Below are 22,959 nucleotides of genomic sequence, written 5' to 3'. Positions count from 1 at the left end.
AGCATTATAACTCTTCCAATTCCCGAAAAAAAAATAGTATCATCAGCGTACTGTAAATGTGAGACGATGACTTTATCCTTACCAACTTCCACACCTTTGAAGAGTCCTCTATCAACCGCTGCTTTAGCAAGAATGTTGAGGCCTTCCGATGCGAGAATGAATAAAAAAGGTGACAAAGGGTCACCCTGACGAACACCCCGACCTAAATTGAATTCACATGTTGGCGAACCATTAACAAGAACCGGGACCGAGGCTGACTTGAGACAGGTAGAAATCCAACTTCTCCACTTGACCCCGAAACCCATACAACGCATAACCTCCAACAGGTAATCCCAATTAAGACAGTCGAATGCTTTCTCGAAATCAACTTTGAAAATACGGCCTTTTTGTTTGCTTGATTTGAGAAAGTCAAGTGTTTCATTAGCAATTAACGCCCCATCCAAAATAAATCTACCTTTAATGAAAGCAGACTGCTCCGAACCCACAAGTTCCGGTACCACCTTTCTTAGCCTATTAGAAAGGATCTTGGCGATAATCTTATAAAAGCTACTAATAAGGCTAATAGGGCGGTAGTCTCCGAGCCTCAATGGATCCACCTTTTTCGGAACGAGAGTAATAAAAGAGGCGTTGCACCCACGTGATATTTCACCCTTCTCCCAAAACCACTGAATAGCTGCAATTAGGTCACTTTTAATAATCTTCCAGAACTTTTTGAAAAATAACATGTAAAAACCGTCCGGCCCCGGCGCCTTAGAACTACCACAGTCATGAACCGCCTCGAATATTTCATCTTCGGTAAAGAGGGATTCAAGTTCATTTGCCTTATCAGGAGTCAGAGAGGGGTAGTGAAGGTCTTCCAAACTAGGCCTCTCAGCGTTTTGGCATTCGAAGGTATTCGCAAAGTGACCAAAAACAGCAGCTTTTATCTCGTTGGGTTCCTCAATCCAAATCCCATTAACCGAAATCCCTCTGATATTTTTTTTATTGTACCTATGCCACAGCAAAGAATGGAAAAACTTAATATTTCCATCGCCTTCGAGGATCCATCGAACGCGAGATTTTTGCCTTAACATATTTGTTTTTGATCTTTCCTTTTCTAGCCAATTCCTCCTAGCATCTTCCCAAGTTTTCCTTTCCCCCTCCGATAAAGGAGTATTTTCAGCCTTACACTCCAGGCTTGTTGCAATGGATTTATACGTTTCAATTTCGCCATCAATTTGCCCGAATTTCTTGCTGCAAGTCTCTTTTAGAAGTAGCTTGAGACGCTTGAGTTTGTTTCTAAAGTAACAATCCAGCCGTGGACCTTTTACTAGTTCCTCATTCCATGAAGTGTTGACGATAGACTCAATGTCGTCTAATTTTAACCACTCATCAAACACCCTTGTCGGCTTCGGACCAAAATTTTTTTCTTCATCTTTCAACACGATAGGGCAGTGATCAGAGAGGCATCGTTCAAGAGCTGTAACCGACAAGTTGTGCCACATCAAATTAAAAGCTTCATTAAAAAGGAATCTATCAAGCTTGCTGTACTTGAGACCGTCTTCACTAACACGTGTAAACTTTCGACCCCCCAATGGAAGGTCAATCAAACCATTTGTTGTGATGAAGTTGTTAAAACGTGCTGCCCTACTAGCCACGAAGTCACAATTTAGCCTTTCCTCCACGCTACGCACTTCATTAAAGTCACCGCATAAAATACACACTACATCCACTAATTTAATTAACAGCTCCGAAAGAGAATCCCACATTCGAATTTTTTCCGGGTCGTTATGCGGCCCATACATCCTCTAATTATAAGGAAGCTATGAAGTTCAAGTAGTAGTTTACAAGGTGTTGTAACTCCAATTTTCAAGGCTTCAGAGAATTTTACTAATAATGCTTTAAAAGTTCATGAGCAGCAGTTAAGACTGCAATAACGGGGCGTTAAAGAATCAACGTATGTTTTCTGTGAAGAATCAATGTTTAAAGAATCAACGTATGCTTGAAGTTTAGTTAAACACGTGCTCAAGACACGTCCCCTTACAAATTTGGTAACCAAACCATTCTTCAAGTTCGACTACAGTCATCTTATAATATTCTACAGTTACTTGACTCACAGGGCCGGATATTGGGCCGTGCAACCCGTGCAGCCGTACAGGGCCCAATATATTTAGGGGCCCAAAAAATATATTCTAATGTTGCATACCTAGGTCCATTATCCATACACGAGTCCATTTGATAATTAATAATATAAAAATTAAAAAAGAAAATACACCATGCTACGTTTTCTATTGAATTTGATACTACGTTTTTAACGTCCGTTATTTTGATTGATCAAAGTAATTATGACTTTATTAGTATTATTAAACTCGATTATTATATAATTGAAAATTTTGTGTATATAAGGGCTTACTTTTATTTATCGCACAGGGCCCATAAATTTGACAAGACGGCCCTGTTGACTCATTACCTAAAATTAATAGTTTTGGTTATAGAATATAGACTACTCTGTAACACAATGTAAACCAACATATTATTATTATTATTATTATAGTATCTAAATGATACGAAATTAATGGCCTAAAAACTTACTTGAATGGTTTGGTTGCAACTCGATTATAAAAACAGAAATGAAGTTGTGAATCTTGTATGTTTTAGTTGGTAACTTCATCCCCAAGACCCATTTGATTACATCTTTTGAGATAAAAGTCGGGGGTAAATGGATCGAATTTGATCTTCCTGATTCGGTAAGCAATCATAATCTCGTTTTTAGCTTTAACAAAGATCGAATTTCTTGGTATCTGGTCGAAGTAAATAAGTCTAAATTCAAAGATGTTGACGATCGTAATAATGATGCCGACTTGAAAAAAGTTGATGTGATGAATTCTAATAACAATATAGAATGTGGTACTACAAAAGTTTGTACTAGTTGTGGGCATAATCATGCGCATGGATGTGGTATCCCAAAAGTTGATGTGATGAATTCCAATAATAATAAAGAATGTGGTACTCCAACCGTTTGTGCTAGTGGTGGGTATAATGATGCACATAATGATGCACATGGACGTGAACCGGCCAAAGTTTCTAATGTTGGAGATAATGAATCGTCAAATACGAGTTTTGAATCTTCATGTGAGAATCATGTATTGGCAAATGTGGGTGCATCGGCAAATTGTGAGCCAGCAGTTGACGCTGATGAGGTTGAAGATGGTGAGTTTATTCCGGCTCCGTCCGATGATTCTCCGGCAGCGGTCTCCTCACCGAAAATTTATTCAGACGATGCTCCGATGTCGGGTGAAACCCAAAGGCCAAGGGTTTCTGTTTTTGCTGCAAATTCCAATGAAGGCTGCGCAGATGATGCGGATGATATTGAAGATACGAATAGAACAGGAGATGAAGAAGAAGATGAAGACGTTGGTCACTGTTCCGACAACAATAACATAAGTAACCAAGAACCGGAAACGGATAGAATAGAAGATAATGAGTTGGTTGGGAATTTTTTTCAAAAATGCAATGATGAACCTACCTTGGAGAATGTAGATGACGAGACATCCACCAACTTTATTAAAGGTATGTCTCCTAAAGTGATGGATAGATGTAATGGTACTAACACGCGTATAGAAAATCATATCCAGGGTGATGGAATAAATTCAACATTAAAAACCCCAATAACTCCATTCAGTAATTCTAAAAGGCAATCCAGAGATAGCCCATTAGGCGAACAAAATATAAGTAAAAGCCCATCAGATACGAATCCCGTGATGGGCTTTACCATCTCAAATGGGTTGGGCTTTGTTTCAGATGAAGATGAACGTGAGGTGGGTGATCCTAGTTTAAACAAAAGGGATTGCGTCGATTTGCATAACGTAATCTCTAATTCAACATCTACCACGGTAGCTCGTTTTCGTGTTAAAAAGAGAAAAGTCCAAAAATCATTTCATTAAACATGTTTGGGGAAAGAGAAATATGAAACGTAGCCGACGGCGGGATAACTTTCGATGGCAAGATAGATTTTTTATCGAGAATGTGATGAAACATTCGGAAGAGAACGATGATGAAGTTGTTTGTTGCTCATGTTGCTCTTCATGTGCGTCCTCGGATTCAGAAACATAGATTCTTCAGCTAGTCGCGGTGTTTCCCTTAATGTCGTGTATTGTCCACGAGCTATTGTGTTTCCTTTAGTTTCGAGTTTTGTGTGTTGTGCGTTTTTAATTGCGCGTTGGGGTGTGGTCTCGTGTCTTGGCTAGCTTCTTGCTAGTTCTTTTGTGTATTTTTTTTTTATATATTAATAAAACTTACTTGCCTTTCAAAAAAAAAAAAAAAAATTTTGATTACATCTTAAATAAAGGTACATTAATAAAGAAACAAAATTGCAAGAAAGTGAACTTAACTAAATGTCATGGACAACAGAGATGTAGTACATTCACAAAAAAAACCTGGTGGCTAGTTTTGATTATTGTCACTAACTGCACTAACTATATAGCCCACTATTACTCAATGTAAGGTCCAAGAACCGGCCCAGTAATACTTGTTCCAGCCCAAAAAGTATCTTGTTTAGAATCCCAGTCCAAATGCCAAGTGTATCTTAACTAGTTTAAAAAAAAAAAAGTTCATGACTACTTCTTGTGTAGCTTTTTTGATTTCTTGTGATTTGATGTTCGAATAACACGAACATCATCATGCTTGATATGTTTTCTTTTCGTGACATAAACCGAATCACCAGCATCAACACCTACACGTACTCCATGGTTCTTAGGCCTTAATGATTTTTTCATACGGTTTCGTTTATAGTCTGTTGACCAAAATCTCCTTTTGTTCCTATGACGATAAGGTTCTCTTTCATACGAAACGCTGTCTTCCATGTCTTCTTCCATTTTGTGTCTCATGTTCTCCATTTCAATGTCTCTCTTGCGTTGTCTGCGTCTTTGTTTTGCAGCCGACATAATATTACACATAAAAATGCAGCTTTGCTCACACGCAGAGAAATATGTTGATAAACATCCCCAAAACATTTTGAAAATAACTTTAAAAATGCAGTGGAATATCTTTAATTTGTATATAATATATAGCAATAGTAGAACTGCAAAATTAACAAGAAAAACAGATTAGTGTAACTAGTTACACGGGTGAAGTGACAAAATGGGCGGGTTGGGTAACGAGTTGCTTTTAGCACATTAAAAGACGACGGGTCTGTTTGACCTGTAAAAATTTGCCAGTTCATCTTTTACGAATGGTTAATACCTTAAAGACAAAATGGCACGGTTGGTCCCTATAGTTTACATCAAATGTAGTTGTTGGCCCCTGATCTTTTTTTGAGGTGGGTGGTCCCCGTGGTTTACAAAATGGGCATGGGTAGTCCCTGTGGTTGTTTTTTATGGGCTTGAGTGGTCTCTGTCAGTGTTTATGGGCTTGGGACCAACCACTTAAAAAAAAGATTAGGAATCAACGACTTCATTTGATGTAACCCACAGAGACCAACTGTGCCATTTTATCTACCTTAGATATGATTATTGAAACTATATGTTATTAAAATTGTAATCAAATCAAGGTAATCAGCATTAAAAATACATTGTGGGTGACCTTCAAGTTTCAACCTAACGGGTTAACTGTAAGGATCAATGATCACCCAAATCGACCCATTCAAACGTAAATGGGTCAAAATGGTCAGTTTTAGATATGGGGGATTGGATATATCTAAGCTTACATGAATCATTAAACTATAAAATGCATAGCTAGTGAGCGATATATATATATATGCCTGATCATATTTTGGTTACTGAAAAAAAAAAAAAAAAAAAAAAAAAAAAAAAAAAAAAAAAAAAAAAAACTTACCGCAATAAACCAAGAATGAAACTGCAAAAAACTTGACCAAATGTTTAATGCAGAAATTTTCAATGTAACATTCTATATCCCATGTTGGACCGCACAGCTTGCTGATAAACAATAATCAAAAGCCATAATCAGTACAGATTAATCGATATTTATAATAAACAAACCATCAATTCCCCAATTATATGTTCTTATTCTTTTAAAACCCTCATTTGTGTGTATCAAAATTTTGAATTATTGCTATTATATTCATGAATTATTCATCGGTATTTTTACTAACATGATAACTAGTGGCGGAAACAACATATGGTGGGGGGCAGATGCAGTCAATTTTAAATTTCTAAGCTTTATAACGCTTAAAATTTCGATTTTTTTGAGTTTTGCCCCCAGTGAATTGAAATTTTCAGGCTTAAAATTTGATTTTGTCAAGCCTTCATATTTTGCCCAAAAGCTTCCAGATTTTGCCCCAAAGCCCGTGACCCAAAATTTATTTTTTTGCCCCTGGAGAAAAAAATTTATGTTTTCGCCACGGATGATAACCATATAACTCGTACTGCCACATCATCATATCCGATGCCACGTCACTTGTTTACGACATATGAAAGGTCATAATTACATTGCATACCACATACTGTAATTTTTCAGGAAAGTTGGATACATTTTTTAAACTTATACACAACAACAACAAAACCCAATACCGCATTTTTTTAAACTTATATTATATATACTATTATTATACCTGCAATTCTTGCCGGATAAAAAATTAAACGGAGCACCGAATACATTTCCAACAAAATGTCCTACTCCCCGAGCAATCGATCTAAATGGATTCCCCATTTATGCTTATATAACTTCTCACTATGAATGAGGATTCTGTTATCAAAACCTGCAGAGAACAACTAGTTAGTTCAATCATGTTTTGATAGAAGAAAAGTGTGACCAAATGATTTTGGGTCAGATTTACCTCTGGGTGGTTACTGATTCACAGTTACCGCCTTCAAATTCTAATCATTTTTGTTCACTGATAGATGAGTGATGCAAAGAGTTTGATTTTGGATGATTTTTGAACAAAAACAGAAATTTGAAGATCGAGTAATTAAGCAAATGGGTTTGTTGAAAATTTGATATGTATCGTGAATAGATAGTGTCAGTTGTTAATGTTTTGTATTTGTTTTTGGCGGTTATTTAAACTCAGATGGGGAAAAAACGGTTATTCAATTATTATTACTTCCAGAAAGCTTCAAGTGTCTCAGTAATTACACTTTTGTACAATAATCTAAAGAAAATATATTGCAAAAAGCTGAAATATGAAACCAGATTTGAATGATAAGATGTAACATCTGGAATATGAATACATAATTAATTTTAATTTAATTATTAAGATAGTTTGAGAAGTAAAAATATATATAAATAAATGACTATTATTGTTACTCCGTATCTTAAATAAACTTACTTTAGCAAGCTTTACTTTAAGTGCAGACTAGTAACATTGTTTTATTTATGTTGTACATCATCCGTCTCTATACTATCGTTACCTATTCCCTTAATGTTCAAATTTAATTATCCACTCTTATTAATAAATAAGTAAATAAAAATAATGAGATAAAATTCTTTATACCCTTAACTTATGCATATAACTCTTTGTATGATAAAAATATAGATAAAACTATAAAGCTTAAATAGTGACATTTTTAAACAACCTATGTTTATCAAAGAACAATAAAATTGGGACGGATGTGATTAATTACTCCATACTTCCCAAAATAATTGTACGTATATTTGTATTTAACTATTTTATAATGAAACAGTTTCTAAAGTATATTTATATTCAAGTATTCTATAATAATTTACTTTACTGATGATAAGGTTATCTCGTTTTGAATTGTGATCTTTACACCATCATTTTTCAACGTACGCTATCAAATTACTTTATCCGTACATCATCATTTTTCAACGTACGCTATCAAATTCCTTTATAATGTTGTACAATAACTTGTAACATATTTGACATTTTATAATGTTGCACAATAACATTTGATAGTGTATGGCTAAAAAATGGTATATAAATCCACATCCCTCTTGTTTTTCATATTCTTATTAGTCAAATCGGTTTTATATTGTTGAAAATGTGCAAAGGGGATTGAGAACAAAAGAGGCCATCTGCATGTATATGCTCCATAACTTACTACATCATGAAAATTTGCAGCACAACTCCAATTTTTAGACAAAAAAAGGCATCAACTATTCACTTTTATATAATGACATGCTAATATCCCCCTTATAAACATATAACTACAACTCACCAATCACAAACATCAAAATCAAACTGAAAACCAGCAGCATTCTAATAGCACACCAAATCAAATCAAAACCAAACCTTTTTAACAGCGAAAATATACACTCTTTTAAGTTATAATAATCAACATTCTGGTAGAGAATGAGCCGAAGTGTACGGAGAAAAGCTAGCAGCCGAATCATTATGGCGCAACGGGTGTGGCTGCTGCTGACTAGACGACCACATGTAACTCGATGAAGCATTACCCGGACTGTAATAATACGAGGACGACAAGTGTCTAGAATTTCGAGGTGACAACGAAGGGTTATAACCCAACGAGTTCGACGAAATCAAATAAGACGCACGAGATCTATGTGAAGAAGATGCAACGTTTCTAATGTCTAATGCGCTTTGAGATGGAGTAATATAAGGTGATTGATGGCTTTGAAGAGATGAGTGTAGATTGTAAGGTGTACTAGAAACGGAATGAACGTTAGAATTTGTACGTGATGTTTGGTTTATTTGTATTGCTCGTGATGATGCGTATGATGATGAATATACAGATGATAACATAGTTGATGAAGCCATTGAACCAGGGTTCGATGAGAGTAAAGGTGTTCGTTCTGAGGCCGGTGGTTCTCCGTTTGCGGTCCTTGCGTCGCGTTTGCACACCGGGCAAAATGTCCTCCATGAAGTTAGCCAAGCGTCCACACAAATCGCGTGAAATTCTGACATAATCCAAACATCAAAGAAAAATGTAATTATAATGAATTATAACACGAAACTGAAAACATTATCCTACCTACATATGACTCCAAGGTTGCAAAACTCGCTACCCGGGGATATATCGGTTAAGACTTTGGAGGGAGTAATCGGCAACTACTTTTTATACATTTAAATAATAATTTCAAAATTACATGTTTAAATATAGAAGAAACCATAAATATAAACAGAAACTTTAACATAATTGTCTCGAAACATAAATATAATCGTTCATTTGTTCTAAGACTTTAAAATACTATTTTAACTTCATAATAAAAGTTGACTAATCTTGACTTTGACCAACTTTGACTTTTACCGATTTTGACCGACTAAACCCGACTTTCGCCAACAAATCTGATGATTCTGACAAACAATGACCGATTATTAAACGGATTTTGAAAAATTGGATCAGCATATGCCTATAATTATGTAATCGGGAATTATTCGGGGATTTTTACAATAGTGATTTACTCGCCATCCTTAATAAAAAACGCGAAAAAAATACGTACTGTGGCGGCAAGGCAGAATTCTAAGCTTATCACCGACATTATAATCTTCAAGACAAATAGCACAAGTAGCCGAAGTACAATTATCTTCCAAAACTGCTGTAAATACAAGGCTCGGCATAGCTTTTACTAACCGACTACTCATTCCGTGAAATTCCCGAACACGAGACGTGTGGGGCCGGTCTCGTCTTATACGATGTCTACGGACGAAGAAACATGTCGCCAAAACAGCAGACATAGCCAACAATGAAATAAAAGATATGGCCATAATTGACCATGCTGAATTTTCATAACTTTGAATTAACCATGTTTCCATTGTAGTTATACCCGCGTACTTGCTGAGTTTTAGACCCGCTGATTTTGAAACGAATACCGCGTGTATCGATATACCTGCTGAATCACCTGCCACTGCGATTTTAATGAGCATAGATTAGACATTTTGATATGACACGAGTTGTTCATAAAATTGAGTAACCGGAGATTAATTGGCGAGTAATCGGGTATTTACAACACTGATTACATTACAGTTATATAGTGTTAACTTATATACGGAAAGACAACCTTGCAGAACAAGAAAAAACAGCTTTTTGACCGATGCGGGGATCGAGTCATAATCCAATACAATCGACCTACACAGCCGACTCTTAATTTAGTACAATCAAGCAAGGTTGCAGAAAACGCTGATCGGAGAGAACTCGGTCGGGAACTCATAGGAGTAATTGGCGTATAGGAGATTACTCGGGGATTAATCGGATGTTGACTAACTTTAACTTTAAACGATGAATCCCATTAATCCCCAATTTATTGTGACCAATTAATCGGATGTTGACAAATTAATCCCGATTAATTCCCCTGTTGACCTAGGACTAACCAATTTTGATTAATCGGTCCGGACCACTCCAAAAACCGAGTAATCACCGATTCCGAGTTTTATAAGACTGCAATCAAGTCTAGATCTCGGACAACAAACCAAATTCGTTTTGTTTTTGTTCAATTTGAATTTCACATTTCCAACACAACAGATACAATAATTTTTGTTTAATTTTCGTTACGTATCTCTGCACAAAATTCAGCCAACTCCAGAATCAAGTCGCAAACTTAAACAATCGAGTCACGATCTCATACAACAAATCTATTTCGTTTTCTTCCTTTACATTCCCAATACAATGGACATAAAAACTTATTTTATTTCAATATATCTCTATACAAGATTCTGTCAACTACACACTTATATTTGTATATACATCTCCTGTTTCTCACTTCTATTTAAGTAAATATAGTAAAGTAGCACATTTCGACAAAAAGAAGGTGATATCTAATTTGCTTTCAAGAATTTATGTTTGGAATAATATGATCAAACTAAAATAAAGGTATAACTTTATTAGGTATAATAAATATAACAGAGTAAAAGTATGTGACTGAAGAATCTTATGTTTGAGATATCAGGTATGCAAATTAAATAGGAGTATCACTTCAAAGGTCTTATGATTAAAGCTTACGGATGTTGAAGAATTCGATGCTCATGATTTAAGCTATATACATATAACGTGTTTTTGGCGGAAAAAACTGGTATATCTTTTAAGGAAAGCAATTAACCGTTAAAATATATAAACGGATATAACTAATTACGAAACAAGATAATAATGTAAAAGCAGATAGAAAAGGGACATACTTGCAACCAGATCACTATCATCATTGTTATAAACAATGGCTGCTTTATATCCTGCAGATTGCGCCCTTCGAACTTTATCCTCAAAACTACATACTCCTCTAAGTATCAACACGAAAGGCGAATTTACGCTATCTTTAATCGTATCATTTTTCAAAGGTGCACAAGCATCAAGCGGCTCTGCTAGAAACAATGTTCCACATTCACCGGACCCTTTCACAGGTGGAGCTGCATATATATCAACAAATTAATACATATAATGAGCGCATATGAATTTGTCGCACACATTATTGATTTTAGGCAGTCTATATGTATATATCCAAATCCACCCTAAAATCAATTTCTTTGCAAAAAATATATATGCCTTAATAGATCAAACATGACATGTAAAATTAATCCAATACAGACTAGATCAACTTATAATTAGCTCACTGGTTTGCATATAAAAAATCAAATACAAAATACAAGAGTGATAAATACTGCAAACAGTAAGTAAAAATAAAAAAAGGCAGCTTACCAAAATTGGCTTCAATATCATCAAATGATAAAGTTATATTGTTTCCCATTAAAACAACATTAGCCACAGCCCCATGAGTCATCATCATCAAAGAAAGAAAGCAATAAAACACCCAATGATATAACAACATCTTATACGGACCCAAAAAACCTAAAAAAACAACCGACCCAATTAAAAAGATCCAATTTTTAAAAGTTGGGTTTTAAAATGGGATGGAAACATCAACTTCCATCCTCAGTTACACTAGTCATACATGTAAGTAAAAATTAGGGCTTTTTTGGGACTGATGTATATATGATGATATAATAATAAAAAGTGCAATCGAAGTTAAAAGATGCGGGTGGCAATAGGGTTTGATAGTTTTGGGGTGAGATTGATGAAAAATAGTGAGCGAGTGATGATGATGTGGTGTGGTTGATTTATTATTATTATGGGAGCGATTATCTATTTAAATTAAAATATAGAATAAAATAATATATTTATTATATTTTATATTTTATGTTATATGATTATGATTATGATTATGATTATGATTATGATTTTGATTATGATTATGATTATGATGTAGTAATAAAATGAGAATAAGAATAATACTCCAATATGTGCTACGTATATAATATTGAAATATTTTTGTTGTTCAATGTGGCGATGCTACCTCCAGCAGACAAGAGTCGAGGGGCCTCTACATTGGAGGCTTCTAGGTTTGTTTTCACAAGTGGTTGGTATTATCTTTATCTTAATATAAAATAAATATATAGATTATGAGGCTTCTATGTTCAAGTTTTTTTAAATCCAGAAATATTTAGATAACTTTAAAAAATATATAGTTAAAAGCTAACGAATAACACAACATCAGATCACTCTCACAACAACAATCATATCAACTAGTAAATACAAGTACACCCAACAATCGTTACAATAAATATCACACCACACAAACTGCGAAAAACAAACCCGACAACCACACCTTAAAAATTAAGTAAACCACAATTAACGTAGAACAAAAAAAGCCAAAACGGAAGATAAACACAAATGAATATGATTAAAATCTTCAACAGACGATGCAAAACCAATGATGAAAAAAACTTACCAGTGGTCTCGATGATATCGATATTTTCTTGATATTTGTGTTGAAACATACCTCACCGCCAATCAAATGCAAGAAATTATGTTCGTGATACTTTCTTAATCTTCCAGGCGCATAAGTTTTATGTTAATGCAAAAATTACTCATTGTGGGGCCTGGGGGACAACTGTTCATATTAGACATGGCAATAGTTTGGATATGGATCGGGTGATCTCATATCTATATCCATTTACATTATTAAATTCATATTCATATCCATATCCATGTCCAGATGAATATAAATTACCCATCCATATCCATATTCATCGGATTAAACGCATTAATGGATGTTCGGTAGATATTAATTTTTTTAAAGATATTTTAATATGAAATGAGATTATTAAAGTATTTTTAACAAATATAAGCATAATATAAGTTAACAAGAATTATACACAAAAATATGTAGCGTTCTTGTCAATTGAGCAAATTATTTTACAGTTGTAAGTAAATATATACGTATTTACTAAATATGTATATATTTATGTATAAATTTTTTGTAAATGTGTATATATTTATTTGTATATTATGTATTTCGGGTGATAAATGTATATATTCGTGGATAATAAATTTTCATCTATATGTGATCCACTAATTTTTCACGTAATCCATATTCATAATCGCTTATCATCCATTTAGATCGTCCATATACATTTTAATGAATCGGGTCAGATAGATATCTGATGGATGAGACATCCATTGTCATCTCTAGTTTGTATAACTGATTGAGATCCGATAATAAAACCCCGATTGGAATTTTAAGGAGTAGAAAAGATGAACGTTAGTAAAAAAAAAAAATTGGGAAAATAAGAGTTACATATAACTCAGAACGTCGATACCTTTTTAAATTATGGCAATAATGTTGTTTGGTTTTTATAAAACTCTCTATCATAACATATGTGCATAATTTTCTCTACCAATATATCTACAAAGTTGTTTATAAACTACGTTGTATTAATATTTTCTCAAAGACATTTTTTTTTTTTTGAAACACACACACACACATACACATTTTATTAGTCCATGATGAAACTCGAACTCATAACTTTAAAGTTGATATGTTTTCTTGATACTGCTAGATTAAAAGTTTTTATAGAATTTTATTGAAGTTGACGAGTTTTCTCAAAGAGCACTACTATTAAAAATAAGGGTTAATGCTACTCAAGAGTTATATACTTTTTTTTTGTCTCGATGTAGGCCATATATATATAAAAAAAAATTACTATTGTAGGTTATATACTTTGAAAAAGTGTGCTAATGTAAACAGAAGGTGACCGGTTACCTGCTAAAAAGGCCATCTTCATCTTTGATTTCGTTGTTCTTAGTGTTCTTCATACTTTTTCCAGTTTTTCGGCGACTTGGGCGGCGGAGCACGGTGGTTTGTGGTGGCCTACGGCGGCTGTACAACAAATCAACATAAAAATACACCAAATGTGCAGATACCTTCGGTTTATCATCTTAAACACAAACCCATTATCAGATTCTTCAAACAAACTCTCAAAATCCCTGAATCGAACGATTTAAGTTTCAACCCTTTCAAAATAAAAAATCCACATAACTCGATCAATAATAGGATTCATGATCTGAAATTTTGAGGATATAATCACTAGATGAAGGATTCACTGCCTGAAAACAACTTAATCGCAACATCAATTGTTGCTTGAAGTTCATTGATATTGCTCATCCACGCTATGTTTCTCACGCAATATATATCTCGTTTTACTCGATTTTCATATCCTTTAGTTCAAATCGCAATTAATTAATTCTAATCTTTAGCTTGTCAAACACTTATTTTTAATTATTTACATTTTAAAAACGTGATAATCAAATAATTACTTTCAAAACGCAAAAACACCCCCCCCCCCTAAATATATCGTCTTGCAATCATAATTCTCATTCTAGTTACAACAATTTTTACAAACAACATACTTACAATACCTCTTATTCGGTTAAATCTACGATCTTTATAAGAGGTTTGTCTCGTTTCACAACTCCCTCCATCATCAACAACTGCTTACAGGATTCAGGTAAGATCTTGGAAACAAAATCGAAGTTTTGCCTTTGTGAATTTCGAGAACCACACCAAAGCTTCTAATGTAGTTAAATCAATGAATGACATCTTTTTAAATGGAAAAAAGATCTTTTTTTGCTTTGCAAAAAAGGACATGTCAATTAACACCTTTAATGAAAAGGCTTCGAATTCTTCTGAACCTGTTCCATACAATATTAATTTATGAATCAATCACGAAATCAACAATCGTTTAGATTTGTCTGCTATCATTGTAGATAAAGTTCCGATAAAAGCTTTGAAGTTGGTTAAATGGTTAAAAAGCAGAAACATTGCCATTAAATCTGTTTCTATTTGGGGTTTATTTGCTTACATCGTCCAGTGTATCGATGAAGATAGTTACAAACGCATGACCATGGGTCCAACTTTGAATGGTTTAGAATTTATTGAAGTCATAAAGGTATTCCATTCGAGTGTTGTTCATCAAATTGCACCATTGAGGTTGCTAAAGAATTTGGTAGAGTTATCCACGTTGACTCAAACTCTCATCGGGCTAAACAAGCTAACACTGTGTTTTCCATGGTGGGAGTGAATTGTGACGACCCGGAAATTTTCGACCAAATTTAAACTTAAATCTTATATGCTTTTGACACGATAAGCAAAGTCTGTTAGGTTGAGTCTCAAAAATTTTAAACTGTTTCATATATATTCATTTAACCTTCGACTGTTCTCGATGATTCACGAACAATTAATTGTAAATAGATTGTGTGTGTGTGTATATATATTATATGTTGTTGATATTAAAATTAATAATGTAGAATAAAATAAAAATATGATATTATGATAATTATTATTTAAAGCATATCTATATATAAATAAAGTATATTAAATATATATTTTGTGATTTCAAATCTATTTAGTAAACGACAGTAACACTCAATTACTATTCGATCGATATTAAACAAGTTAAAAAGGAACTTAGGTGATTTTAAAATAAACGGTGATCCGAAAATGAGTTTTATAAATTATAGGCTTATTACTAATACATTTGGAAGTTATTTGATAAATTTTAACACTAACTATATTTTACTTGGGGTTGAGAGTGAATAGTTAATTGAATTTTATTTAATAGTTAATGCCCGAATTTTATACCATAATGACTGAAATAAATAATGATAATTAAAATAAAAATTTGAGATTTTTCTGAAGACTTTATCCGCTAATTACTATCAACGGAGCACGATATCCAGTCCGTAATATAATCCAAAAGTGTCGGCACAAGAGTTTAAAGAAGTGGCTGCTACCTATTCCTAATAATGAAACTAATCAATTAAGGCCACTGTTTCAATTTTGCTTTCTACCTTTAGACTTATAATATATATACATATACATATAATGTATCATATAGATTAGAGAGATTACAGAAAAAATAGAGCAATCATCACCACCCTTTATTTATAAATATTCCTATTGCATCAAGGCTTACACATTACAACTATCACAACACCCATTTATAATTGATGTTCGATTAAAACCCAAGAACCCTACATCACCATAACCATAGCGAGCATCACCACCACCATCATCTTAGTAGTTTCGTTTTTAATGAAATCCTAAAACCACTACCACCTTGATCACCCAAGTAACTCAAGACCATTTTTGTTGTGACGACCCGGAAATTTCGGACCAAATTTAAACTTAATCTTTATATGATTACGACACGATAAGCAAAGTCTGTAATGTTGAGTCTCAAAAATTTTGAACTATTTTCATGAATACATTTGCCTTTCGACTGTTCCTGACGATTCACGAACAATTGTGTGTAAATAAATGTAAACATATATATATATATATATATATATATATATATATATATATATATATATATATATATATATATATATATATATATATATATATATATATATATATATATATATATATATATATATATATATAAGTGTATATATAGCATTTTTGAATTAATAAAATACACTAAATTAATTGGAATTAAAAATGTAAAATAATAAATAGAATAATTAAGTTACTATTATATGAATATATATATATATATATATATATATATATATATATATATATATATATATATATATATATATATATATATATATATATATATATGAATCTATATATATATATATAATTTCTATAAATAATTGTTATTATTATAAATTATTATTATTATCATTATTATAACTATTAGAAAATAACACAATTTGATTGTTATTATAATTTTTATGATTAGTATTCTTATTATTATTATCATTATTATTATTATTAATTGTATTTAGATTATTATTAACATAATTATAATTATTAATTAGTAATAATAATTATATAAATTACTTGTACGATTCTTTTGGATTCAATTTAGTTACACATAACTATCAAACTGTATCTCAATTTGTTTGGATGTCTACAATTAGTACGATCGAATTCAATTAGTCAAGAACAAATAAAAACCAGTACAAATCAGATAACAATTTGATTCGATTATATTTGTATTTTTATCAAATTTCTATTCTAATTTGTCTCATTGAGAATTAGAGAACCACCTCACTCATTCACACTCTCTCATTCTCTCTTTCACTAAATATTTTATGTTTCTACAACCACAACCATTGAATCTCTTGAACCTCACCATTCATAGAATCATCGAACATTTTCAATTAAACGAGAACCATCAAAACTTAGTCACCTCCAAATCAAAACTAAGAAAACCATGTACCTGTTATCTAATTGTTTTTTTTTTCTTCTTCTGATCGAACGTTTGACATTCCACTAACTACTCGAACAAACAAATTCTACAGCTGTTCCTGGTTGTTGTTTCACACCACCACCGCAGCACCATCAATTAAAACCATAAAAGACTGCAACTATTCCTAATACAGCTTCTTTCTGTTTCTTCCTCGTTGAACCACACCGAATACCCACCTGCAAAACCGTCCCATGCTGCTGCGTATAATCTTGCTTCTGTTTCTGTTTCACATTAAAACAAACCCACTTCACTTCCCTTCTATCTTATTTTCTGTTCACTACCTGAAAAACCACATGAAATCATGAATAACTGCTCGCTTTATCTTCCGTTTTATTTTGTTCTTGAAACTATTAGCCATTAAACCCCCACCATTTAATCACCAAGAATACCACCACCTGTGATCATCAAACAACCACCCAACGAACACAATCACTATCATTAAATTTTCGTTTTCTGTCTACTTTCAAACTGTCACCACCACCACAGCCCAACTAGTGAATGAATTATAGCTATGATTTTATGTTGATGAATTGTTTGAAGATGATGTGAAGATGTTATGGGTCATGATGAACCGAGAATGATAACAATATTTATGTTTGGAACGACTACTGTATTGTGTGCTTTTCTAACTTTATGGCCGACACCCACTTACCCACTATCTTCTTTTTAAAAGTAAAATTTAAAAAGATGTTGGACTACTTTTATGTTTCTAGCGGGCCTTCTTCATTTACTTGTTGTCACTACTGTAACCTACCTGTGTACATCGATTTCTGTCGAACGCCAACAAGACCCACCATCAGAGAACCTCCTGCTGTACGCCTATTAATGCTGTGATATTTCGTTAATAGATGAGGAGGTTAATGAAAGATAAAGATGAAACAGATAGATATATTATTTATGTATTTATTTCGGTGAGATAAAACAGAAAAGCGAAATAGTTCATTGGTTTGGAAGGGTGGGTGTTAACCGAGAGGTCATGGGTTCGAAACTAGGCTAATACATTTTTTTAATAGAAGATGCTGTGAAAATTTGGGCCGAGACTTAGCAATTTCTGATTGGGCCGAGACATAACAGTTCCTGTTGGACCGAATCTGGTTTATGTTGGGCCTTTGTGCACAATTGGGTCGATAATAAATGGAATGGAATTTGGGCCGAAAACCTTTAAGTAAATTTCGGTTATAATTAAAATAGAAAAGCAACTGGTAGCTTGATGGTTAGGGGTGTGGTCGGACAATGAGAGGTCTTAGGTTCGAGCCTGGCTTGAGACAATTATTTTTAGACAAGCTTTAAAGGGTATACTCTTTTATTTTTACTTCTATTATTATTATTATTATTATTATTATTATTATTATTATTATTATTATTATTATTATTATTATTATTATTATTATTATTATTATTATTATTATTATTATTACTATTATCATATCATTATTATTATTTTTATATAAGTATTATTATTATAGTTATCTTTAGCAATGTTAATAAAAGTAATATTACTTAGTATTATTGTTATTATCACTAATATTAATATCATTAACATTTCTAACACTAGTATTATCACCAAATATTATTATTAGTATGAATATTATTAATGTAAGTATTACTATTATTATTATGATTTGGATTACTAATTGATGTTATAGAAGTTTTAGTTATTAGTTTAGAAAATTAACATGAAAATTTTGATTATGATTAACTTAAGTATTGTTATTAATATTATCACGAATAATGAAATTGCTATAATAATAATAATAATTAAGTATTATGTATTACTATAAAAATTATTATTTTCATTATAATTATTAATAAACTTTTCATTTTATTAAAAATTACTGTTATTATCGTTATTATAAGATGTATTATTATAAAAACTAACATTAATATTATTATTAATAGAATCATTAATATTATTATTACTATTATTATTTTAATCACTACTAATATTATTGTGGTATTATTATAATTACTATCTTAACAAACAAATGATATATATATATATATATATATATATATATATATATATATATATATATATATATATATATATATATATATATAATATTTAACACATATAACATAACAAAAATTAATATATTATATAACAAAATGAATATATGAAACATATATGTATTATTTATATAAAAAGTATATAACTAATAAATTTATATATATATTGTTCGATTACAATTATGTATATTAATAAATATACAAATGATATAGGTTCGTGAATCCGAGGCCAACCCTGCATTGTTCAGTATCGTCGTATGAATATTTTTACTACATAATATTGTAGAGTGAGTTTCATTACTCCCTTTTTATATATATTTGTGGGACTGAAAATACATGTGCTGATTTTATTAATGTTTTATGAAATAGACACAAGTGATCAAAAACTACATTCTATGGCTGGATTATGAATATTGAATATCACCCCTTTTTAGCTTGGTAACTTAATAATTAGGAAACGGGTATGGCCCCTAATTGACACGAATCCTAAAGATAGATCTATGGACCTCGACAAATCCCATCCGGGGTACGGATGCTTTAGTACTTCGAGATTATTATTATTATACAGACGAGAGGTTCTGTTTGGGGATATTCTATGCATTAAAGTTAAGTCGGTTATCAAGCGTTCACCATATGAATGATTTTTAATTCGCGGGTTACGCGTATTATTTTGTACCCGGGTTACGTGTACAAATAAAGTTGTAAGGTGTTCCCTGTTCGGGTTACCCGGGAAGGGTGAGTAATCCGACCCCATACTCTAGTGTACGCAGCCCATCAGGAATACTCCCTGGCTGTTTCCAACCCTTCCCTGGCCACCCCAAGAATTGAACCTGAGACCTCTTGCAAGGATCTCAGGGCCCCAGCCACTTGGGCTACCCTGTGTACAGATAAAAATATGAAATCTTGTGGTCTATTAAAATGATGAAAATGAATGTTTATGATAAACTAGTGAACTCACCAACCTTTTGGTTAACACTTGAAAGCATGTTTATTATCAGGTTTGAAAGAAATCTTCCGCTGTGCATTTGCTCATTTTAGAAATATTACTTGGAGTCATTCATGACATATTTCAAAAGATGTTTCATTCATGTCGTTGAGTTCATCAAAATTATTATTAAGTCAATTATAGTTGGATATATTATGAAATGGTATGCATGCCGTCAACTTTCGATGTAATGAAAGTTTGTCTTTTAAAAAAAAACGAATGCAATGTTTGTAAAATGTATCATATATAGGTCAAGTACCTCGCGATGTAACCAAATGTAATGTATTCGTTCAGATGGATTAGGATGGGTCGTTTCAGTTGGTATCAGAGCGGTAGTCTTAGCAAACCAGGTCTTGCATTAGTGTGTCTAACTGATAGTTGTTTAGATGCATTAGTGGGTCTGGACTTCGACCGTGTCTGCATGTTAAAAGTTTTGCTTATTATTTCGTGTCGAAAATTATTTGCTTATCATCCTTAAAGTTTAGACACATCTTACTGCATTTAGTGCACCGATAGTGTATAGACAAAAATTCATATCTTAGCGTATCTGTTACTGTAGACTTTGCCTGACAGCTTTCGTAGATTCCTCCGTAACATATGGGATTTTAGTATTATATATGCATATGTAAATCATGTATTGTAGGGTACTAATCTACATCCTATAATCTATTTCATATCGAAAATCCTTCATCTGATCGTACGAAATGGAACTCGCAACTAGTTCAAGTTCCTCGAATTCCGATATGGAGTTTCACTCGAGCTCCGAAAGCAGTGTGACCGGAATGGATCAACCGATTAGCCATCATCTATTTTGGATGAATTGGGGATGGGTTCGTAGTCGAATTAATTAATGGAGATGTGAAGAAGGCGATCCCTTCCACCAACCGAATTTACCTCTTGGCGATGAACCTGAAGCACTTACCGGCGAATCTATCCGAAACACCATTTTCAGCCTCATTTTCAGGGTAGCTAGACACTATTATATTCTATCCACTATTCTAAACCTTATTCACCCGCTCGTTCCGACTGATAATCATCCTGGAGTAATGGAAGAAGTCAACGAGCTTCGCGCTCGAGTAATCAATTTGGAAAACATGGTGCAAAACCTATCAGCTTCAGCAATAGCACCGGCAACACCAGTACCACTAGCAATAACATCCGCAGCACAAGCCTCAACACTACACGCCTCAACATCTCATTCTGTACCTCGAGTATAATCAACGTTCTACATGACGTTCTACATCATTTATCTTCGTTCGACATGATGGTTATGTATCCTCTAATGTTTTAGTGATTATGTACTCTAGTTCTAATCGTAAACCAAATGAGTTTAATATCATATTAACTCATTAAATCCATGATTACATCTGAAGAAAATATATATGTATATATGTTTTCATAAAGATTGTAATTGAAAATTCTTTTGTACAAACTGTTAATGGTGAAAATATTTTAACGGGTAGGTAATACCCGAGGAATATTTAGATTTCACATTAATAAGTTACACTGTACATTCTTTAAAGCTGATTCAACAGTTATTTACTATCCTACTTACAACCACCGATATACATATCCGTTCACCGCAGAATAACCATTTTCATTCAATTTCATATTTGGATTTTGATCTATCAGAATCCAACAAGTGGCATAATGAAGAAAACATTGGACAAAAATAAAATTTATTAGAGACAAACAAATTAACTATGAGAAATTGTGTTAAGAATCCACGCTAACAAAATCCTAGCTAACTGTTCCTAGCTAACTGTTAATTCCGTATTATATTTTATTTATCGCAATTTATTTATCGCAATTTAAATTCTCGCAATTTTATTTATCGTCATTTAATTTCTGTTATTTATTTTACGCACTTTAAATATTGGGAGACGTATACAATGTTTTGACATATCATATCGACGTTATCTATATATATTATTTGGAATAACCATAGACACTCTATATGCGGTAATGATCAAGTTAGCTATACAGGGTTGAGGTTGATTCTCAAATAATATATATACTTTGAGTTGTGATCGAGTCTGAGACTTGTATACAATGGGTCACGACATGTATTAATTAATTCAAATATTATATATTAAACTATAAATCAATTGTGGACTACTAACTGTGGACTATCAACATTGGACAATTAAAATGAATTAAAATATTGATTATAACATATGAAACTAAACAATTCTTCAAGTTTGCCACTTGATTTCATCTTTAACCTCATTTGTATCTTGACGGTTACAATCTGCGTTCAAATCTTTCATAATTCTTGAAAACACCTCAATCGAGAGGATGAAACAACCACACTTCATCTACGAAAGAAAAGATTGATGCATATAGTTATGCACCTGAAAACACTCGGAACCTGAGTAAACGTTTAACACGTAGCTGTGCTAATTCCTTTAGCATTACTATTACCGAAAATAACTTTGCAACTCCTGTTCGAGATAGCCAGTTTTGTCACAGCTCCAGCAAGGCAACTTCGACTTTTCGTTCGAAACAACCTTATTAT

The 22,959-nt window shown here is 32.7% G+C and overlaps 1 protein-coding gene across 1 annotated transcript; it reads right to left on the bottom strand.

Annotated features, from left to right (window-relative positions):
• Positions 1–7,948: 7,948 nt before the first annotated feature.
• LOC139892216 (receptor homology region, transmembrane domain- and RING domain-containing protein 2-like) lies at positions 7,949–11,942 on the bottom strand. The gene is made up of 4 exons (XM_071875259.1): positions 11,538–11,942; positions 11,024–11,248; positions 9,355–9,759; positions 7,949–8,811 (listed from the first exon to the last, which is right to left on the bottom strand). The coding sequence occupies exons 1-4, from the start codon at positions 11,665–11,667 to the stop codon at positions 8,228–8,230; spliced, it is 1,344 nt and encodes a 447-aa protein (XP_071731360.1). The 5' UTR covers positions 11,668–11,942; the 3' UTR covers positions 7,949–8,227.
• Positions 11,943–22,959: the final 11,017 nt, after the last annotated feature.

Source organism: Rutidosis leptorrhynchoides, chromosome 2 (genome assembly GCF_046630445.1).
Source record: "Rutidosis leptorrhynchoides isolate AG116_Rl617_1_P2 chromosome 2, CSIRO_AGI_Rlap_v1, whole genome shotgun sequence".
Classification (NCBI taxonomy): domain Eukaryota; kingdom Viridiplantae; phylum Streptophyta; class Magnoliopsida; order Asterales; family Asteraceae; genus Rutidosis; species Rutidosis leptorrhynchoides.
The sequence above is the reverse complement of the archived record's forward strand: the minus strand, read 5'-3'. Positions and strand labels throughout refer to the sequence as shown.